Consider the following 22,509-nt stretch of genomic DNA (forward strand, 5'->3'; position numbering starts at 1 on the left):
GGTGTCAAAGGCGGAAGAAGTATTTTCAGTTGGGGCACTGCTCTCAGATATTATAAGTACTTCACAATGTCAATATAGTAATAAAATATAATATCCTATTATAATTTGCTACTTTTTGATAGGCTGGTGAAGGCCCTTGTGTCTTTCTCCTCTGTACAGCTGGTCAATGTTGCCAACTAGGGCGCCAGCACAATTTCTTATCAGGGGGGGCAGGGTCACAGAAACTTTTATTATTATTATATTATTACAAAATATAAAACAAGAAAAAATTCATTATCAGTAAAATTGAAAAATGGTGATAAATTTATAAAAATATTAATCGATGATTTCAATTATAACTTCCCTTAAAATATTATATTTAGGTATAGGATGTGATTTGCTGTAAAACATTATGAGTTAATCCTTTGATATTACTCTTTGTGGCATAGTGCTGTATAAGGTTTTTGACTATTCTCAGTACTTTAAATAAACTATTATTATTATTATTACTACTACTACTATTGTTGCTATTATATTACTACTACTACTAATATATTTTTTTAAAAATAGCATACATTTGTAATTTTCATATTCTGTATATTCATACACAATTTGCATAACTCTATATTGACAAAAAGCTGTTCTTTTATAGTTAGATAATTAGTGTAAAATAGACTGTTAGCTTAAATAACTCTACTTTAAATAATAATAATAATAATAATAGTTGCTGAAACAAACAGAAAACAACATTTTTTGTTATAAAATGTCGATACAATTTCACTATTCGAATTACATTAATTCTTTCCAGAAATCTCAGGGGGTCAAGTGCCCCCCCCCCCTCCTCGCGGGCGCCCTTTATTGCCAATCTATTGTTTTTATACCAACTGTCTGTTAGAATGCTTATGTCACATATAGGTGCACTAGTTATGAAACTCAAAGAAAATGGCCCCTGACTGTGCATATTATTCGAGAAGTTCTTATCTACCAGGTACTTGTTCTTCATTGACTGTCAAATGCCCCAACCAGAATTCAGTTCGTCAAAACATCTTCCCGCCTAGAAATCCTTATGTTTCGTCAGATATCATGGACACAAAGTGTGTGCTTATTTACTTTAGGCATTTTTGAGATATAACTGGAGTACGTGAACACGATTAAAAAAATGATCAATCGTCCACCTGGTTTTCAATGAAATTCTATAACATTTTTTTTCATCTGATACATATCATTTAGGCGAAATTCATGTAGACTGATGTAGTGAGAACAGTGTATAACAGCTACATTGAATGCTATGGGTTTATCACACTAACAATTTTTCTTCGCGTGCAGAAGCCATGTGCTTTTGTTTATATTGCCTTCGTTGTCACAGTGCACAAACAACAGTCTCAGAATTAGAAAATCATCAATAAGTTTGGTATTCATATAATTACAAATAGATAATTCTAGTATCACAATGTATTTTTGTACTTACTTGCATTCCAGCCAACTATTCTTGCTAGGCAACAAATTGGATTCTATCATCGCAATGCTCTGGAAATAAACGAAAATGTATCAGATGCATGTTACTTAGAGAAATCATTAATGTACAGGATGAACCAAAAGTCCCATTACCCCCTGTTTATTTTTCTCATATTGATGAATAATATTCACGGTCCAGTATAGTATAACAGGAGATACATTGGATCAGATGAGACTATAGACAACAACTTGTTCCAGAGTGTATCTGTGTATGCCATAATTTTCATAACAGAGATGTAATTATTCGCCACCAAGTACAATGAGAAATTCTCCTCAGCATTGCTGGAGTGATTGAAGCAAATGCATTAAGAGTGGCTTCTTTAAGTTCGTCAGTTGTCTCGTAACGTTTGCTAGTCACCTTCTGTTTGATGTAACCCCACAATGCATCATCACACAATGGCAGACAGATCCGGACTTCTGGGTGGCCACTTCAGAGGTGCTGGCAAATGTTCAGAACCTCTTCCAATCCAATTGTTTCCAAACCCTTAATTGAGATATTCTCATACGGGTATAGCATAATGTGCTGGTGCACCATCCTGCTGGAACCAGACTCGACCGAGAAGTCCTCAATTTTGCCGTTCAGGAATAAACCAGTCATGTAACATGGTGAGATTGCTATTTTCGTTCACAGCACCTTCAAAGAAATATGGACCAAACAGGGATGTGGTAGACACATCATCACGTACTTGAAGGCGAATAATTCTGTTATGAAAATGATGTCGTACACACAGATACTGTGGAATAAGTTGTTGTCTATAGCCTCATCTGATCAAATGTATCTCCTGTTATACTATACTGGACCATGAATATTATACATCAATATGAAAAAAATAAATTGGGGGTAATGGGACTTTTGGATCACCCTATAGAATAAGATTTTACTTTGAGGGTGAACTGTACAGTGAGATGCATTAGTACTGTTCGGCAAATTGTCCAGAACTATCATCAAATTTTCTCCTCAGTCCTACGTGCAGCGGTGGCGCCACTTTTATTCATCTAAGGGTACTGAGGGGTACTACCTTGAAAATAAGGGGAATATGAAACCTGCATGCATGTCAGTATACTATCAAATACCAATCAACTTTTAGTAGGCTAGGCTTCTATGACAATATTTCCAGTGAGTTGATTCATTATTGTTTGCTTCCTTTGACCACAAGAACCGTATGTACGGGAAAGCAAATGTGGTTTCTCTTTCACAATAGCCCACCCTGTGGCTGAGTGGTTAGCACATCGCGCTGCGACGCCAAGGGTCCCGGGTTCGAATCCCGGTCGGGCTTGGTTGTTTGTGAATGTCCATTCATCAATTTCATCATTTCATCACTCATCCCCATCTTCGCAAATTAGCCAAGAGGCACAAAACGCGAAGTAAAATAAACTAAATCAAAAATCAAATCTTTCACAATAGAATCAATGGCTTGTCCGTTGCATATAATTAGTGATCTCTCTTTAATACCTAATACCGATCAAATTTTGAGGGGGGTAGAATCAAACTGGATCTAATTTTGAGGGGACATAATTAAACTTGGGGTTAATTTTGATAGGACAGAATTTCGTAGCGAATGTCACGGAATGCTCTTAGAAATGAAAAGGCCACCCTGAAGAAAGCCCAACAATATGCGAAGAAAGTTATGAAAATTTACGCCTGAGATTGAAGATATCAATAACATATCTCAAAATGCCAACAGATGTCCTCGATTTTAACTGTAAGTATCCGACCTTGGTAGTGAAAAATAACAATTACTCGTATCAGCGCAATTATACTAGATTTATGAGAGGAAAAGTTTGTTCTATAAATTAAATTCTTAGACACTATTGTTTTGTTCTTTGGGTCTATTACAAGGAAGAATGGAGCTGCTTCTCACAAAGTATGCGGTTATTTTAACTTACACAAGTCTAAGCGGTTTAATGAACGTAAAATGACACTAATGATGCAATGTGCCCATAAGGAAAATCCTAGACTTTTTTCGTGGTAAAGAAAGATTTACGCACACAGAACATCCTGTCCGGCCAGAAGGAAAATATCTTGGAAAAAAAATATCTGATATTACACTTTCACAGCCTCCAAGAGCTTCGCAGAACATCCGAGGTTTTCCTATCAGGGTAAACATACGGAGAATTCCCAGGGTGTCCAAGAGGCTGGAAGGGTTGCCCAGCCCGCATTTGCTAATAGGTCGAGGAGGACAGGAAGCAAATATTTGAGCCTCCCAGCTGGTCCATCTACTCACCGTTAGCCCTATATTCTTGGCCAGGGTGCTCTCAGTGATGTTTGCGAAGGGCTTGTCCGCTCCCCAGCACTCAACGTATTTCGTCATCTTGCTCGACGAACGGTTTCTGAATCCCTCCTGGAGTTTGGCGGAGTCTGCTGATTCCTTTCGCTCTTTCTGCAACGAAAAAAAATTAAAAAATAAAATTTTCAACATGTTCAGGGTACACTAAGCAGTTGAAATGAACAAAACCCCACATTTCAAAGATTAACTCCAATTTTATGCACCGATAGCCATGGGCGTAACTTAAGGCCTAACTTTGGGGGATGGATCAAACTTAACACTTATTTTTTGGGGTGAAAGAATCAAACTTAGCACTTAATTTTTGGGGTGGCAGAATCAAACTTAGCACTTAATTTTTGAGGTGGCAGAATCAAACTTCGCACTTAATTTTTGGGGTGGCAGAATCAAAATTTGCACTTAATTTTTGAGGTGGCAGAATCAAACTTAGCACTTAATTTTTGAGGTGGCAGAATCAAACTTAGCACTTAATTTTTGGGGTGGCAGAATCAAACTTAGCAATTATTTTTTGGGGTGGCAGAATCAAACTTAGCACTTAATTTTTGGGATGGCAATAATCAAACTTAGCATTTAATTTTTGGGGTGGCAGAATCAAAATTTGCACTTAATTTTTGAGGTGGCAGAATCAAACTTTGCACTTAATTTTTGAGGTGGCAGAATCAAACTTAGCACTTAATTTTTGGGGTGGCAGAATCAAACTTAACATTTAATTTTTGGGGTGGCAGAATCAAACTTAGCACTTAATTTTTGGGATGGCAGAATCAAACTTAGCACTTACTTTTTGGGGTGGCAGAATCAAACTTAGCACTTAATTTTTGGGATGGCAAGAATCAAACTTAGCATTTAATTTTTGGGGTGGCAGAATCAAACTTAGCACTTAATTTTTGGGGTGGCAGAATCAAACTTAACATTTAATTTTTGGGGTGGCAGAATCAAACTTAGCACTTAATTTTTGGGATGGCCGAATCAAACTTAGCACTTACTTTTTGGGGCTGCAGAATCAAACTTAGCACTTAATTTTTGGGATGGCAAGAATCAAACTTAGCATTTAATTTTTGGGGTGGCAGAATCAAACTTAGGACTTAATTTTTGGGGTGGCAGAATCAAACTTAGCACTTAATTTTTGGGATGGCAGAATCAAACTTAGCATTTAATTTTTGGGGTGGCAGAATAAAACTTAGGACTTAATTTTTGGGGTGGCAAGAATCAAACTTAGCACTTACTTTTTGGGGTGGCAGAATCAAACTTAGCACTTAATTTTTGGGATGGCAAGAATCAAACTTAACATTTAATTTTTGGGGTGGCAGAATCAAACTTAGGACTTAATTTTTGGGATGGCCGAATCAAACTTAGCACTTACTTTTTGGGGTGGCAGAATCAAACTTAGCACTTAATTTTTGGGATGGCAAGAATCAAACTTAGCATTTAATTTTTGGGGTGGCAGAATCAAACTTAGGACTTAATTTTTGGGGTGGCAGAATCAAACTTAGCACTTAATTTTTGGGATGGCAGAATCAAACTTAGCATTTAATTTTTGGGGTGGCAGAATCAAACTTAGGACTTAATTTTTGGGGTGGCAAGAATCAAACTTAGCACTTACTTTTTGCGGTGGCAGAATCAAACTTAGCACTTAATTTTTGGGATGGCAAGAATCAAACTTAGCATTTAATTTTTGGGGTGGCAGAATCAAACTTAGGACTTAATTTTTGGGGTGGCAAGAATCAAACTTAGCACTTACTTTTTGGGGTGGCAGAATCAAACTTAGCACTTAATTTTTGGGGTGGCAGAATCAAACTTAGCAATTAATTTTTGGGGTGGCAGAATCAAACTTAGGACTTAATTTTTGGGGTGGCAAGAATCAAACTTAGCACTTAATTTTTGGGGTGGCAGAATCAAACTTAGGACTTAATTTTTGGGGTGGCAAGAATCAAACTTAGCACTTAATTTTTGGGGTGGCAGAATCAAACTTAGCACTTAATTTTTGGGGTGGCAGAATCAAATTTAGGACTTAATTTTTGGTGTCAGAATCAAACTTAGCAATTATTTTTTGGGGTGGCAGAATCAAACTTAGCACTTAATTTTTGGGGTGGCAGAATCAAACTTGAGACTTAATTTTTGGGGTGGCAGAATCAAACTTTGCGCTTAATTTTTGAGGTGGCAGAATCAAACTTAGCACTTAATTTTTGGGGCGGCAGAATCAAACTTAGCACTTAATTTTTGGGGTGGCAGAATCAAACTTGAGACTTAACTTTCACGGGCAGAATCAAACTTGGGGAGCCAGAATCGACAAGTTTTCCATCCCGTAAAAACTCCAGAACTATTTTGCTGAATAGCTTACATTTGCGCAATCATAAGATATACTCTTCAATTCTTTGCTACTCAGGATCCAGGAGATACAGAAAAGTATCCTTTATTTTTAAATTTAGTAACCTGAAAGTTTTGGGAAGGCAAGTGTCCCCTTGTCCCCGACAAATTACGCCTATGCCGAGAGCCTAATCGGGAGCCTGCAGGGAAGTCCGTACCACTACGACCAATCCCATAGCCAGAACTTTATTTGAAATAAGTGGGGAATTTTTCAGTATATTCCAACTTATTATACGATATGTTTAATCATGCTAAGGAAGTTAAATTAATTACCACTATACCCTATTAAAATCAGATATTTGTAGGATTTTGGGAGGGCGTAACCCCTCCTTGCTCCTCTGGCTACGTGCCTCAGTATGACCCTCAAACCTGTATCGAGCAAAACATCAATACTTTGATTGAATTACATTACTTTAAGTCGCCTGTCTACCGCTTTTGGCTAATCGCGACGATGGGGATGAATGGTGATACGACGAGATGGATGTTAGGATAGTCACAAACACATGAACGACACAACAGAACGCTTACAGAGGATTATCCTGGTTGCAGGTCCAGTCGCCAGATCCTCGTTAGTCTGCAAAATGCATTCCAGGGTGTACTACGTAGAAGAGAGGTTCACAATTGGGTGTGTTTATTAACTACACTCCCTCAAAGATACTAAAATTTTACTCGCTATCTATTGTTATTGTTATAACTAGTTGTGATCAGAAAATAGGTTACAAGGGCAATTCCATGCCAAATTAACCAATAAATAATATTTTTGAATCTTTGGGAATCAGATTTTAAAGATGTTTTTGTTGTTTTTTCTCATTGTACCTATCAAGAGGATACAAAAAATACAAAATTGCACATTCCTTGGGATCTTACTTTTGGAGATACTGGCTTTCAAAAAAGCAAAAATCGCCAAATTTTGACATCTTGGAATCTTTAGACTATATGACTTACAGAGCTCGAATTGGTGTCACTCTCTTCTGTCTTAATGAGTTTTAATTTGAAACGCAACATGACTATACAGTAAAACCTCGTTAATCCGGTTTAACGAAAGTCCGGATTAACTGATAATAACCTAAAAGAACAGTAGAAAGTGCATTAAAACTCCGTTTATAGCAACAAAACACGTTTATTATGGTGTAGACCTAAATACACTATACAGTACAGTACGAAGTCTGCGGAAAACAGAATTCAGCAGTGGTTGACTGCCTTTTCTTTGCCAAGTTCTGTTGTTGACTTCCAGCCACATTTAAAACCTTGCATTCTGCTCTTTGTTCCTTTTTCCTGTCCGGATTAAGCGAAGTCCGGCTTTTCGGGGTTCGGATTAACGAAGTTTTACTGTACTTGAATTTTGTAATTTTTCAAAAACTCTCAATTTTTTCACCAAAATCACTAAAACACCACTTTTATATTTTTTTTCGAAAGGAATGTTTTAAGACATCAATTGACTATTTGTGTGTCAAATTTCACAATGAGAAGCGAATGGGTTCAATTTTATTGAAATTATTATTTGTGTGTTACAATATGAAAGTTGTTGACTTCCATGTTAAAAAGAGTAACAATAAACAGTGCTAACTCAAGCAAGAAATCTCCACGGGACCTAGCAATCAGAAGATCACGTCACCTCTAGAATTACAGCTGTGAAATCATAATGAAATATAATAGTTTTACTCAATTTCTTGCTACATTCCCAGAGCACGTCAGTGGACGAGCCAATCAGATAGTGTCCAAAAATGAGCAAGTGAAGTTGAATTACCACTTGAAAATCAAGTGCTCTATGTCAGTTCGTCTTAGAAAGAGGACAAATTTACATTCATAGTCTACTGAGTAGTGTAACTAATAAGGTAGCCAGTTATAGTACATACATATTTATCCATAAATTAATTAGCAACAATAATTCCACTTTCTGCACGCAAGCAAAATCATAAATAGTTGTCAAAAATGGTTTATGCTTGCCGTAGGCTAATCGGGACTGGCTGGACATATAATTTAAAGTGCCGTACGACATCACTTCACTACAAGACGACAGCTTTACAATTAAAATACATTAGGGTACATTTCCCATATCCGGAAAACGGCTGAAATTTGCTAGTTCATTTAATTTCAATATTCGTACTTACGTATTCTGCATTGCGAAACATTGCTGAAGGTGGCATTTCGCTTTTTTCAAGGAAATAATCTATATTTTCGACGTATGAAGTAAGTTTTGTAAGTTTCTTTTTCCCTTCGGTAACACGCTAAATGGCGGTCACAGTTTCACTACCGGAGTCGGCATGCAGTGTTTCCACCCCACTCCACCCAAAAATACCTACGTAACCCCACAAATCATTGACGCATAGCCCCACGAACCACTTCCGGTAAGGTTAGGTTAGGTTGGGTCACGTTTAGGTTAGAATAGTTAAAAAATTGGTTTAGAGAAAAATAATGCGTAGCCCCACACACCATTCTCGCATAGCCCCACAAACCATTGACACATAGCCCCACAAACCATTTGCAGAAACGTACCTTCTTCAGTTACAAAAACCCGTGTTTGGAAACACTGACCGGGATTACGTCATCACACACAGGCAACATCCGGCTGGAAGGTCAGACATTTATATCGAAAAATACATGGTTTACTCGCAAAATTCAATGAACGATGCGAGAAAACACTTCCCCGAACTTCCACAAGTCTAAGGAAACTGCATTCGGTAAGTAATTTCTCCTGTAAATTTGAAGAAATCCGTTTTCCGGATATGGGAAATTTACCTAAATTAGTTATTGAAAATGCATAACTATACCATCACACGAAAATATAAATAGACATGAAACCAGACAACGTCTTATGTTCTTCGACTTAATGCGGTCATGTTAAAGAAAAATATAAAAATGGGAATTCAACGGTTGTTTTATTGAGAAAACGTTTGAACTTTACAATTTGAGAATCTTTACAATGGCTTTATGAACATTTACTAGCATTTTTCACTGAAATGGATTTTCTAAAATTACTAGTAACCATAAAACTCACTTTTAAAGAATGACCTCTCCAATAAACAGCAAAGAAAAAGTATGGTTATATGCGACATCTATACTAAGGAAATTTAATTAAATTTAGATCCATTGTCAAATCACGTGATCAAATATAGCAGCCTTGAATAAATATTTTATGAAACAGAAAACTCCAGGCAAGCGAATATTGATTGGTTCTAGGACTTGAAAAGAAAGCAGGGGAAAGCGAAAGGGTTAAGCCAAGACGTGGGCTCTTGCGAGAATCTACACCCTCTAAATCCTTCCCTATCTTGGCCCTGCGGATATTCCTTGTAATAGAGCTATCCGTTACGTCCAGGCAACCTTTACCCCTTCCCCAAGTATCACCTCCCTCACTCCCCTCTATTCAAAAGGGCTGGGAACTCAGTAGCTTTGCTGCCGGAATGTATTCGCCTGGGCTTCAAATAGATCACACACACACACACACACCCACACACACACACACACACACACACACACACACACCCACACACACACACACACACACACACACACACACACACACACACACACACACACCCACACACACACACACACACACACACACACACACACACACATACACACACACAGAACGGCACCCGCAGGATTTTTTCTCAGAGGGGGCAGAGTAACATCTTATATCTTGCCCTTCATAGAAACTTGTACAGTAAAACCTCGTTAATCCGAATTAATAAGGGGGATAAGTTGACCGGTTTAACGAAAGTCCGGATTAACTGATATAACCTAAAAGAACAGTAGAAAGTGCATTAAAACTCAGTTTTAATGCAACAAAACACATTATTATGGTGTATTTAAAGGGCATAGGCCTAAATACACTATACAGTACAGTACAAAGTCTGCGGGAAACAGAATTTCATCAGTGGTTGACTGCGTTTTCTTTGGGAAGTTCTCCCATGGACGTTGGATGTACGTATTCATAGCCGTTACGGAGCAATATGCGATTGTTGACTTCTAGCCACATTTAAAACCTTGCATTATGCTTTTTTCGTTTTCTTTTGCCTGTCCGGATTAAGCGAAGTCCGGCTCATTGGGGTCCGGATTAACGAGGTTTTACTGTATATTGCCTTTTATTATTTTAGTTTATTTTATTTCTACTATTTTCCACATCATAAGATTGAAATTGAATTGTTGGCGGGTTCAGACTTGGAGTCCACGATGCACAGATATAAAACAGAGACCATTTAATCTGTTTTACTTCATGATACCTCTGATCCAGTTTTTATGCGCCGAAGGGTACTGTTAAAAAACAAAAAAATGGCGGCAGGTGAATTGCCAATGACTTCGGGAAATAATTTCACAACTTTTCTGGATCCCAACAGCCGAGAAATTCTAGGAATTGTATTTAAAAACGGTTAATTCTTGGTAAAGTCTATGCGTTTACTTCGTTAACGTCCAAGAACTGAAGAGTGCTGCCGCCACAAACGTGGATGGGGATAAACAGCATGCGACTTGTTTTCGTCCAATCACACTCAACCTTCAGTCAATGGGCGCAGCTGTCATTCTGCTCGTCTACTCCACGTGGAGTCTCAGTCACATGACTGCGGATACGCTGTTACCGTACTTTGCAACTTCAATGTGGAGACCGTGGGAAGGTGCTTGTGCGCGGAGGGACAAGGTGGCGTAGAGTAGATGTGTGGCAACACTGTGGGTTGAATGTGATTGTTGCAGCTGGTGGGCGCGGTCCTTTGACTTCAAAACCAGCCCGTCGTTAACGTAGCTAGCGTGTCGACTATATATTTTGTGCTATAAGTGTCTGAAATTCCTTGATTGATTGATTTAGTTTATTTTACTTCGCGTTTTGTGCCTCTTGGCTAATTTGCGAAGATGGGGATGAGTGATGAAATGATGAAATTGATGAATGGACATTCACAAACAACCAAGCCCGACCGGCATTCGAACCCGGGACTCTTGGCGTCGCAGCGCGATGTGCTAACCACTCGGCCACAGGGTCGGGCTCTGAAATTCCTTGAAATTAACAGTTTTTATTCCAGAAGTGCGAAGAAAATAACTTTAGGGGGAAATAGTATGCAGAATTCGAGATTTTCACCGCGTCGGAAAATGTTGTTGGACATGGCAGGTTAACTGCTGCAGAATACACAACCTGTAAATCATAGAAAACAATATTACTTGTAATTAAATATCGCAACACTTTCACCATTCGAATATCATTAACTTTATCTGCAGATATCTCAGTGGGGCAAATGCCCCGTCTGACCCCCCTCGCGGGCGCCCTTGCACACACACAATGTTCTTTTTCTATTCACAGACACTGAAGTTCTCGCAGCAGTCTCTCTCACACAAACAGTGACCATTTTCACCTCCTATGTATGTACTGCCTCGAAACGTTGGTGTGTAACGCAACGGGACACTTCGAAATGACGGATTTGCGATCTCACACATACTTTTGAATACGACCAACCTCTTTAATAACATGTTAATGGAAACTGAAAGACATTGGCGACACCTAGAAGGGTTGGTTGGAGTTATGGCTAGTATGCGCACCGGTCTTCCTGCCTTCGATGAAGATCTGCTTATATCTTTATCTGTGAAAAACGCAATATGCTGACCAAGGCAGAAATTTATTTTGTTTTAAAACATAAACTAAACGTAACGTTTCAACCTTCTAGCTAGGTCTTCTTCAGACTCTGTACCAAGTACAAATGAAACAAGGTACAAAACAGGAAGATATATATTCTCAAATAATAGGAGGGCCTCCCCCATGACGCAGTGGTAGCGTCGTTGCCTTGTAATCAAGGGGTCCCGGGTTCGATACCCGGTGGAGGCACAAGTGGTTCCGATCCCACTTTAAACTGTAGGTCCTGTCCCGATTAGCCTTACTGTGCATAAAGTGGTCTTAAAATACCAACTCAAACCAACTCAAATGATAGGAAATGGTTGGAAAGGTTTAGCTAAATCGCCTGTCAGGTGAAAGTACAGTTGACAAGGTGAAGGCCACCTGCTGGAATGTTTCAGAAAAAAAAAGCTTTCTACTAATAATCTTTTGTCTGGAGGGGAGTAATGTTTGTGTATATATATCGTCCTGTTTTGTACCTTGTTACATTTGTACTTGGTGCAGAGTCTGAAGAAGACCTTGCTAGAAGGTTGAAACATTACGTATAGTTTGTGTTTTAAAATAAAATAAATTTCTGCCTTGGTCAACATATTGAGTTTTTCATATCATGGAAACAAGGCTTAATGGTGTAATAATTGGACTTTTCTGTGGTATGCGACTTAAACTTTTGCCTTTGATTGATTGATTGATTGATTTGATTTATTTTACTTCGCTTTTTGTGCGAAGATGGGGATGAGTGAAGATATGATGAAATTGATTGACACTCGCAAACATCCATGACCAGGCCGGGATTCGAACCCGGGACCGTTTTGGCTTTGGGAACGGGATTTGGGGGGGGGGGCAAGCGTCATGCATTGCTCCATTCTAGTTTAAACCGAAAATACAAAATACTCTCTTTCTGAGAGAAGATAATACACATTATTGCTGCTATTACAATTATTAGAACTAGATAGCCTATAACAAAACATTAAAATATTGAATATCACACAGTGATTTATTAATTTCTTCACATCACAAATATCTTTCCTGGGGTTTCGAGTTGTTCTTACGAGTATAATTTCACTCTATTAGTTAATTCCTTCCTTGACATAATACAAGAAGAACCAACATTGGTGTTAAATTAATTCGGCACTTTGTTCATGATTTACAGAGAATAGTTCATAAAGTTCGTATTTTTGTTCAAGGGTTTAATATTGATATAATGAACGAGAAGATAACTGTGAAGATGGCATTAAAATCACTAAACATATTTTTAGCCAATGACATGACAAGTACTTAAAATTTTGTTGAGAATTTCCTGATCGTAAAGAATATTTAGATATGGAGTAGGCGATTGTACTCTTGTACGAAACGATTTTTGCTTCTTCGTGAATAAGCTTAAAATTAGGATACATTTGTCACAACAAAAAATAAAATATCCTTCTTTATTGATTTATCGGGTAGGATACTCGGGATAAGTATGCTTGTGTGCGTACTTGTGTGTATACTACAGTAGGTACCTAAATTTAACAACAGATGGCAGGATAAACAAAATGTTATTCATTCTCTTATTTCTGGACACTTCCAAAAATATGGAGTTCACTCATGACTAGTTATTGCATCATTATAAGTTTCTATTAAAAAAAGATAATGGAATACATATGCGATGGTATGGGATGATAATTCCTGATATAAAGATTTTTTAAGGAGCCAATGGTTATTCAGTCAAATAATATAAATAAAGTAAAGAAAAATAACAGTTTCAATTTGATTTCATGAGAATGTACCGAACCTAATAGTTTAAGGTTTTATATTTGTAAGAAGTTAACATTTTTAAAATGTTTGTTACTTCAAATAATGTGCAAGTTGTCGCAGACAATTATAATTAGATTGATACAGTTGTAGTTGGAAGTTTTATATATGTTTATAAATACGTCTCAATCTGTTCATGTTGACGTCACTTTCTCATCTCAGCAGAGGGAGTGAACCCACCTGAATGTTTCTCACCTGACGACAGACTGAGTTTGGAAAACAGGTGAAGGTGAAGAATCAATAAGAACTTGGAAACTGAGAGAATTCAAGTATAGATTTTTGGGTTTTCGAGTTTTCTTTTTGTCGATAAGTTGAAAGTAAGCAATAAATTATGTACTTTGACTTTCGCTATATGTGAGGGAATTGCCCAACGTTAGTATTGAATGTTCTAGTGTTTTATTGGTAAGTGATTATGAAATATATGCGATTATGAAAACAGTGTTGTTTCTTTTTTACCCAGCAAGCCCTGATGATTTGCAAAGATTCTCATGTTCCCGACTAAAGGAGTAGCGGACTAACTTTGTGACGACTGGTGTACAACCGGGGGGAAGTTGCAAGCAGATAAACTTATGTCAGGGGGGTTACCAAACTTTATCGTTTCACGGCACCCTTAGTGTTTCAAAATTCCGCCGCGGCGCCAAAGTCAGAACGTATGCCTCTCTAACACTTGCAACGCTCAGTTAGTGTAGTTATGTTGCTTGCCTTAAGTTAAAACATAAACATATATTTCAAATTCAGAAACATTATATCGTAACGAACCTTAAAGTTCGTGGGATCTTAAGAGTATCTAGCAGGTTAACCAGTTAATTGATGGGGTGATGTAAATTACTCATCATTCATCCTCTTGATGAGACCACTCGTCATTGACATGACGAGTTATTGCTTGGCATGCGAAAGGCACAAATTACACAAAGGAATTAAACTACTGAAAAGACAATGGCAACTCGTTGGATTTTGTGAACCGTTGAACCTGTATCATGGCTGGGTGTAGGATAATTACCTGTCTAACTGAAGTCTCTGAGCTGAATGAAAATAGCGAAGTCCTCTGTAAGCTTCTAACTTGTTGACCAAAGCGTGCTTCCACTATCGACCTCCTGCCTTGCTGACCTCCTCTCTCTACCAACTCAATTCCCAAAGTCCAGTCACTTCCCAGCTTGTCTCACCTCTATATTCCCTGGCCATCGAGCTCTTCCTCGATGCCGAATCGCCGAATCGTGTTTATTATAATTGCTACCATGCAAACCGCTGACACCAAACCCAGAAGTGTTACCTGTTCCTGAATGCTCAGGAGGTTTGCATGGCACAACACAATGCATTGTAAACATGCCTAAGAGGCTTCAGACAGCTGAGAAAAACAAGTGAATGCCCTGGTCAACATGAAGCGTTCAGAGAGACTTAATAAAATAAACATACAATCTTAGGGATTGATACGTTCGCGCCTCCTAGGAAAAATTTTCTCCTTTGAAAATTTAAAAGTCAAATCGCAAAGCTTGACATGACTCAGGTTCGCCAATTCCATATATTTTCTTAAAAAACCCAAATATACAAACGAAATCCACCATAACAGAACTCTTGTTTACTGCATCCTGAAGGAATGAAAATTTTCATTCCCTAAACTTTATAATGAATAATACCCTTAATACTAACAAATTCGTATGTTTATACGATGTAAAAAACAATAATATATACTATTATAGGACTAGAAATCACAAACGTTCGTGTCGTTAAGCAAAAAAAACTCTTAATGTATCACATTTTGTGCGTACGTAATGTGTATTATGTACAATTGCTCATCCATTTGCTCCTAGTCAAGAGTCTGTGATGCCTCGCCACGCGGTAACGACTCTGTGTGTTCCGCGAGGCTAACGGCTGGAGCGTCTTGCAAGATGGAACAAAATTCACAATGTTTGTTTATATTGCCCCTCGATATAGACTCTTCAAATAATTAGAAAAACCTTAAAAAGGTGCACAAGTAAGTACACGTAAGTAAGCATGTAAAACATTGTCACTTCTCACTGTTTTGTCCGTGTAAAAACCTGATCATATCAAAATGCGTATGTTTTACGAACTACGTAGCACTGCACTCCTAACATCGCCAAATATATAAACTTGCATGGCTGTGTTGCACATTCCAATGTATTTTTATACAATATTCAAATGCATATAGTGAGTTACACTGAAAACTGTCGCTGGTAAAACTTAATTATAGCGTTCAATTTTCTTTTCTACATTAAACTGTACACTGTATACATATATCTGGCTTGGTGATTACCTTAGTATGACTGCACACAAAAATTATTAATCTTGCAAGTGACAAAACTATGTGCTTGAGTTATAAAAATGTTCTGCGAACAAATGTGTCGCTTTTAACATTCCATGTTGGTGAGAAAAAAGAAAAAATATATCACAATAATAACTGCATGCTATAAACATATGCATAAAATATTGTCACTAAAGCATGCTTTCTAAAATGTTCGAAAGTGCTGTAATTATGTTTTTTATTGCTTGCATGTCTGTTTATTTATTCAAAGTGCAAAATTTCATCTTAAAAAAAATTATGCACTAATTACACTGGTCAATTGACACCACTGGTGCTTGTCGCTTCCTTGTAGTATGATGTAAACTTGCATGCATATAAAACTAGTTCTTATGCATGACACAAAACTGAAAATGTATATAAGGACTATGGAAAAATACTGTCTCCCATAATGCATGGTAAATGACCAAATAGATACACATGATAGGAGCTCGCATGTGTATGTGTAGAAACACTGTAGCACAATTCTGTAATTATTGTTTGTGACCAGAACTGCTGTTTGTAGAAAGTACGTTTGCTATGCTGCTTCTTCTCTCTGGATTGCTTGTCGTCTTGACTGCATGGGGCAATGTAAAAATGTAGTAAATTACCCGTAGAACTTGGGAGATGGGGAAAAGTTGTTGTTTGAACTGCGAACAGTGTGGAGGGAAATTTTATCTAGCTCCGTCACTAGGTGTTGTTGATAATGTATAGTCCGCTATACTGGGAAATGTATGGTTGACTACATCCTTCCTGTAAAAGGTAGTCTCCGTGCAGTAATGAGTAGAAATGTCTGCATGTCTCCCTCAAATTGGTGGTGACGAGTCTCTTCTTGAAATAGTACTTAAAATATCTGCATGTCTCCCTCGTAGAATATTAATCAGTCTTTCTGCCTGGTAATAGTAGACTGCCTGCGGATGTCCGTCATGAAAAATGCCCATGGATGGTGTGGGTATTGCTTGTCCATGGCGCTCCGTATAGACAGGTTAGGTTGAATAAAGGGAAAATTATGACAAAGAAAGGAAATTGCAATAGGATGGGTATATATAATTCAAGTATGCATGTACACAAAACCAACTAATTTCCACTGCCTTTTCTTTTAAAATTAAATTAAATTGTCTCATCAAAAATAAAATATGATTAAAATAAATTGATAAAATAATTGCCATAACTCTTTGAAAATAAATAAGGAAAATTTAAATAAAATATCCAACCGTAATTAAAATATTAATGTCCATGATTAATGTGTTGCCTTAACCTATTAATTATTACTGCTCTGCTCTGAATTAATCTGTTTCACAAGCTGATGATGCTTATAAAAATAATATCCTACGGTTGCTGTTAATAACACATTCCAAATAACAAAAACTAATATAGACATGGGCAACGGGTTTAGAACTAATTCCTGAAATGAAATGTTTTTACTAATTGATTGATTAAGTTGTTTTAAAGCAAGTTCAAGCGAAGTCCATTGAGGAATAGTGAAATCAGATAAATTCTTGGGAATATTAGGTAGTAACTCAATTTCCTGCATTTTGACCTGTTCAAAAGCTAAAATTCTTGTGTGTAAAATTTGTTGATCCACAATAATTTGCGAAAAATCCTGATAATTAAAAAATAGAGATTCCCCTTCGTTAAGCTGAATTGATCTGTGCGTGTTCAAATTATTATTCAAATTCTGAATAACAATAAATTGACCTGAACCTGATATTAAAATACCATTACGTGTCCTAATAAACTGGAATAATTTATTGTCAATAATAGACTTCACTTCAAAATTACAAAATGTAAAATTAATAAACAAAAGTAAGTGTTGCAAGCATGTTCTAAATTCTGTTTAAATTAAAAAAAAATATATATTATGGTGTGAACCCTTAAAATAAATATATAAAATTTGCGTTGCGCAAAGCAAGCTATTAGTATCTAAAAGGTTGCTTTGGCAAGCCTCTAATGGCCTCCTAATAAACGATAGGCCGGTGCAATTTGCCGTGGTTCATTAATATGCAATGTAAGACAAAATTTCAGTAAATGCTACTTCTGAGTTTCGTTGAAACTCCAGGTGGTAACAAAATATAGCATTAGGGAATTAAAAAGGTGATATTCAAATTTGAAACACAATAAAAATAATAAAACTTTCTCAATTTCAAATTTTCTTTAAACAAAAGAAATTTAACCACTTAAAACTTCTTGAGTCCGCCGTATACCTCAAATCACTTGGTCGTGTAAACAGACCCGCCGCGGAAAGGTATACTTGACCCATATAAGAATGGTATGTCAATCCCTTAGGTATGTTTAAACAAAATAGATAGAGAATAGTTATGCAATATATTAGAATATAAATACAAATTAATAGTATTACCTACTGTACTAACATTAACATGAAGTTAATCAGTAAGAAGTAATGAATTTCATTGCTGCATTGTCGAATAAGGTGCAAATTGGGTAAGTGAGCTAAATTTCCTAATAATAAATATTACTAATAATAATAATTTCTCAAATTATAACATTTGTGGTAAACCACGCTGTTTAAATTTGGAAAGGCTAACGATGCCGTGGCGACTTTTGCTGCACATGCCTGTGCCAATCACCGAGGCTTAGCATGGCATGTTGCTAATAATCTTGATTACTCTAAGTGCATAAAGTGCTAAAATTGCCCTTTTGTAGAAATTTCCCTGATTTTATCAAAATTTCGTTTGACTTTATCCTGATTTAAACCAAATGTACGTCGATTTCCCAAAAAATTTACTTACTATAAATATCTCTATGAAAAACGGGAAAATTTTGCGAGAAAAACGCAAAAAAATTCGTCGTGTTGTTCCTTTTGTAAAATTATTGGTCGTGATTAGTCTGAAGTGCATAAATGCGACGTTTTACGGAAAAAATTTATCTATATAGAACAAAATATCCCTAACATTGTTTACATGAACTTCTAATGTAAAAATCAAATTCTAATGGCTATATGCGTAACTAAACTGATCCCCTAAAATTTTAATGGACGACCGCCACTAATGCGAAAAAATATGCAAAGCCTATGGTAAGTGTTTTCTGACTTCCAGCGTGTTCAAAGTACTCGGAAGAGAGCTTCAGTGCGGAGAAAGGAATTTGCTGATACCAGACATTCTAAATTGTGCAAGGTTGCATTTGTGGTCGCTGGACGTAACTGAAAATTTCTCTATGGCGACAACGAGAGCTCTGGCAAGTTCGCTGCCGTGCTCGGCGACTTCGGGTACGTTCGGGTGCCGTCGGAGAGGTGGAGGGGAAAAGGTCGCTGCTTCGAGCAGCGGGCATAGGAACGGAGAAAGAAAATGCAAGGCGATGGTTCGCTGATACATTGAATGACGCGTAACTGTTTACAAAACTTTAACTTACTACGAACAAAGTGTAGTAACAGCTGCGGGAGTTCGAAATAAAGTCAAGGACGTGTGAAATGACGTAATAAATTGGATGGAAAGAAAGAAAACTTCGTTGCGCTTACGACAGCGTGTTACTTGAACACTTCCGTGCTGGTAAAATAACAACAGTTGGGAAGCTGTTAGCAAACTAAATGACTAATAAACCTTGCATAAGATACAATCAAACGTAAAAATGAATTATACTTAAAATTTGAATCGTAATTAATATAAAATTCTAGGTGAACATGAAGTCGTAGAAAATATGGTCTGTAAACGAAACAACAGGTTCGGGAACCTGAAAATTTGGCTTACTTTCTGCTTTTAAAGTAACACTTGAAACTTTCTCGACTTTTACTGGTGATTGCTTCGCAAATGACTCTTTAACTTTTACAACTGGCTGAACACAGTGTGAAATAGGCAATTCACTTTCCATTTTGCAACTGTTTTGAACAAAATTAGGACCCTTGCTTACGGCAAATTTCTGAACTCTATCTTTAACGGATAAAACATTCTTCGGCAAATCTATACTGTCGTCTTTAGTGACTAAACTATTTCTGGATACATCTTGAACTTCTTCTTGTACCCTAGGTTGAATAATAATGGACTGAAAAAGGGGTGGGGGAATTGGCGGGTGACTCGTTTTTAAAGGTACCACTTCAACAATCGGTGCAACATCGTCGTAAATCTGGTCACTGGGCGGTGAATCATTAAGTTTGCTTAACGGTAAATCGTTGGTACACTCATGGTCATAAGTAATAGATTTCTTGCGTTGACATTGAAAATAACAGATTATGAAAATTATAAAAATACTAATAATAAATGTTGTTAATAATAAAATTGTAATTATATTATAAGGATAGTCAAAGGACTTGTTCAACAGATAAATAAAATTAAAAGCTTTTACGTATGGAAGAAATCCGTTTAAAATAACTAAAATCGCAATGATTTTCATGTTGCTTAGGCAATCAAAACAAACAGTTCTTCAGAGCTAATACGTACTTTAAGCTTGCCTAGTCTAATTAGTAGATATTTTAACTCAACTTTTAATTATTTCTGACTCTAGGCTCAAATTATCTGCGTGATTTATTTATTTAATATAATTTATTTATTCTCTAAATTTATTAGCACTGTTTAACTTATGTTATTTTAAATTTTACTGCAAACTTATCTTATTTTAATTTCAGGTGTTAACGTTATGTTTAAATACTTAAAATTAATTGAACCGTACTAAGGTACAAGGTAAGGAAAAATTGAGTCTGATTTACTCCTGACTACCTGAAATAAAATAATAATTATTATTTATGCGATCTTTAAATGCATTAAAATACTAACATCACTAAAACTTGAAGAATCTTTAATTCTCTCTACTCATTCTAAAATATGCTTAGCATATTATTGTGGCAAAGCTTTATACTAAAACCGTTGTGGTTTACTCATAATCATTCTGCGATGGCAGAATGGATTTCCAGGATTATCGGTAGCTATCCAATATCCGAAGGAAAATACTTGTAATACGAGCGCAAAAAATCTTGACGTCGACGTCTACATATTCATATAATATAAATATTCTCATAACTGGCGCTTAAAATTAAACTTTGCTAATATAATCATATACCTTCTTCTGAAGAGTAACTATAAAATTCCAGTGATGTATTCGCTGAGCTAGTATTGTTACATACTGCAAAAAACTTTTGTGCCTAAAGCACATTATTAAATAATAAGTCTGCTTTTAATTGTTAATATTATTAGTGCTATTTTATTATAAATTATTATTATATCTCGTGAGTGGATTTAAAATATTAGACCTGTTTCACTTTAATAAAATACCGTAACTTGGAGCAGAATATTAATATTTATATTTTAAAATTTAAAACAAACTACATTTTAAAGTTTTTAACATTCGAAGCTACAACGTGCTAAGGATAAATATTCAACTGTCAAACGAAACATTGTTTCGGACAGGAGAAAAAAAATATAAATATATACTAACAAAAAAAATCTCGTTAATATGTGAGAAACGTCCACGCCGTGTAATGCTCTCATAATTCTCTTCTAGTTATTCAAAATAAGTTGGCTGTGCCTAACTTTGCTTAAAGCATATAAGTATATGTATATCTGTGTACGGACTCATTCTCGTCACTACTGCTTACCTGTGAACGGACATCTCTCGTCACTGCAGCCTAATTATACATCTATTACTTCTCAACTAGAACTTTTAATTAATCGGGCGGTTTATACCCTAAATCACGGTACGAACATTGTACATGCGTGTCGAGGAATATAATTAGCGTTTCGTTTCTTTTCATATTAACATGAATTAAAATTTTCAGGCAATGTATGCGTAAGTTAAGGTAACGTAAGGCAAGTGACTATCTCGTATAAACTTGACTATCTCCTTAATCTAAGCTCCCTTCATGAGGTGCTAGGAGACTTCAGTCATTAAGAATATAAATGAGTGGTCCTCGGGGCCTTATTCGTTCCCAAAACTATATATGTATAAAAAGTAATATCCTCTTTGCAATAATCTTAGCAGTTATAGTTCAAGCATTCTAAATCATTTACAAGTTACGGTCAGTTTTAAACCAAATTGAAATTAAACTGTTAAGGAATCTCAATTAAACAAAATATTGACTCAAACAAGCATACTCTCTGCTATAACTCGTTAAAATGCACATAGTGCTGATTGACTCTGACTCGGTGGCACTAATTTATTTTCCTCATTCATAAATAACTTTAAAATCCACTTTTAATCCACATTGTTAATTAATTAAAATATTAAGGGTAAAATCGTTTACTGTTCACTGTAGCTTACTGCATCCTCATAACCAACGTTGTAACAATTTTCGTATTCAAGATTATGTAAAATAAAAATTCTAAAATCACTGTCAATGCAAGAAATCATCAAATCTAAATGCCTTATTCTCATTCCTTATTTAAAATTCTGGATGGTAAAAATTTCCCAGGTGGGAATTTGTCGTAGCCATGGTACCGGGTTCGTGAGGGAACCACAGAGCTACCAGGAGCAGATTGATAGGGAATCGTCCACGGACGTCCCTGGGCTGGCCACATTTTTGATGAAATGGGCCTCCCTAAAATCCGACATCGAACCTTCCGCCACGCGGAATGCCGGACGCTCCTGATACCAAATTGCCAGCCTGACGCGGGTAACCGCGACGGAGCTAGGGTGCAGTTCCTCCGCATTCTTACATTTCACTGATTATCGACCCAGCTTGAAGTCGATAAATTTAATCGAATTCATCCTCATGTTAGACTAAACATCTATCATGGCATATA

General features: G+C 36.6%; 1 protein-coding gene across 2 annotated transcripts in view; it reads right to left on the bottom strand.

The window, feature by feature from the left end:
- Ac76E (adenylate cyclase type 2 Ac76E) overlaps positions 1–22,509 on the bottom strand; it is a 943,073-nt gene that overhangs the window by 101,509 nt on the left and 819,055 nt on the right. For both annotated transcript variants that reach the window (XR_014443972.1, XM_083143984.1), the window contains exons 12-13: positions 3,720–3,875; positions 1,448–1,506 (exon numbers count right to left, since the gene is read on the bottom strand). Coding sequence is in view for 1 of the 2 variants with exons in the window: in XM_083143984.1 (XP_083000110.1) it covers positions 1,448–1,506; positions 3,720–3,875 (215 nt within the window). In the remaining variant the exon portion in view is untranslated. The remainder of the gene's footprint in view (positions 1–1,447; positions 1,507–3,719; positions 3,876–22,509) is intronic.

Source organism: Lepisma saccharinum, chromosome 22 (genome assembly GCF_977018435.1).
Source record: "Lepisma saccharinum chromosome 22, izLepSacc3.1, whole genome shotgun sequence".
Taxonomy (NCBI): domain Eukaryota; kingdom Metazoa; phylum Arthropoda; class Insecta; order Zygentoma; family Lepismatidae; genus Lepisma; species Lepisma saccharinum.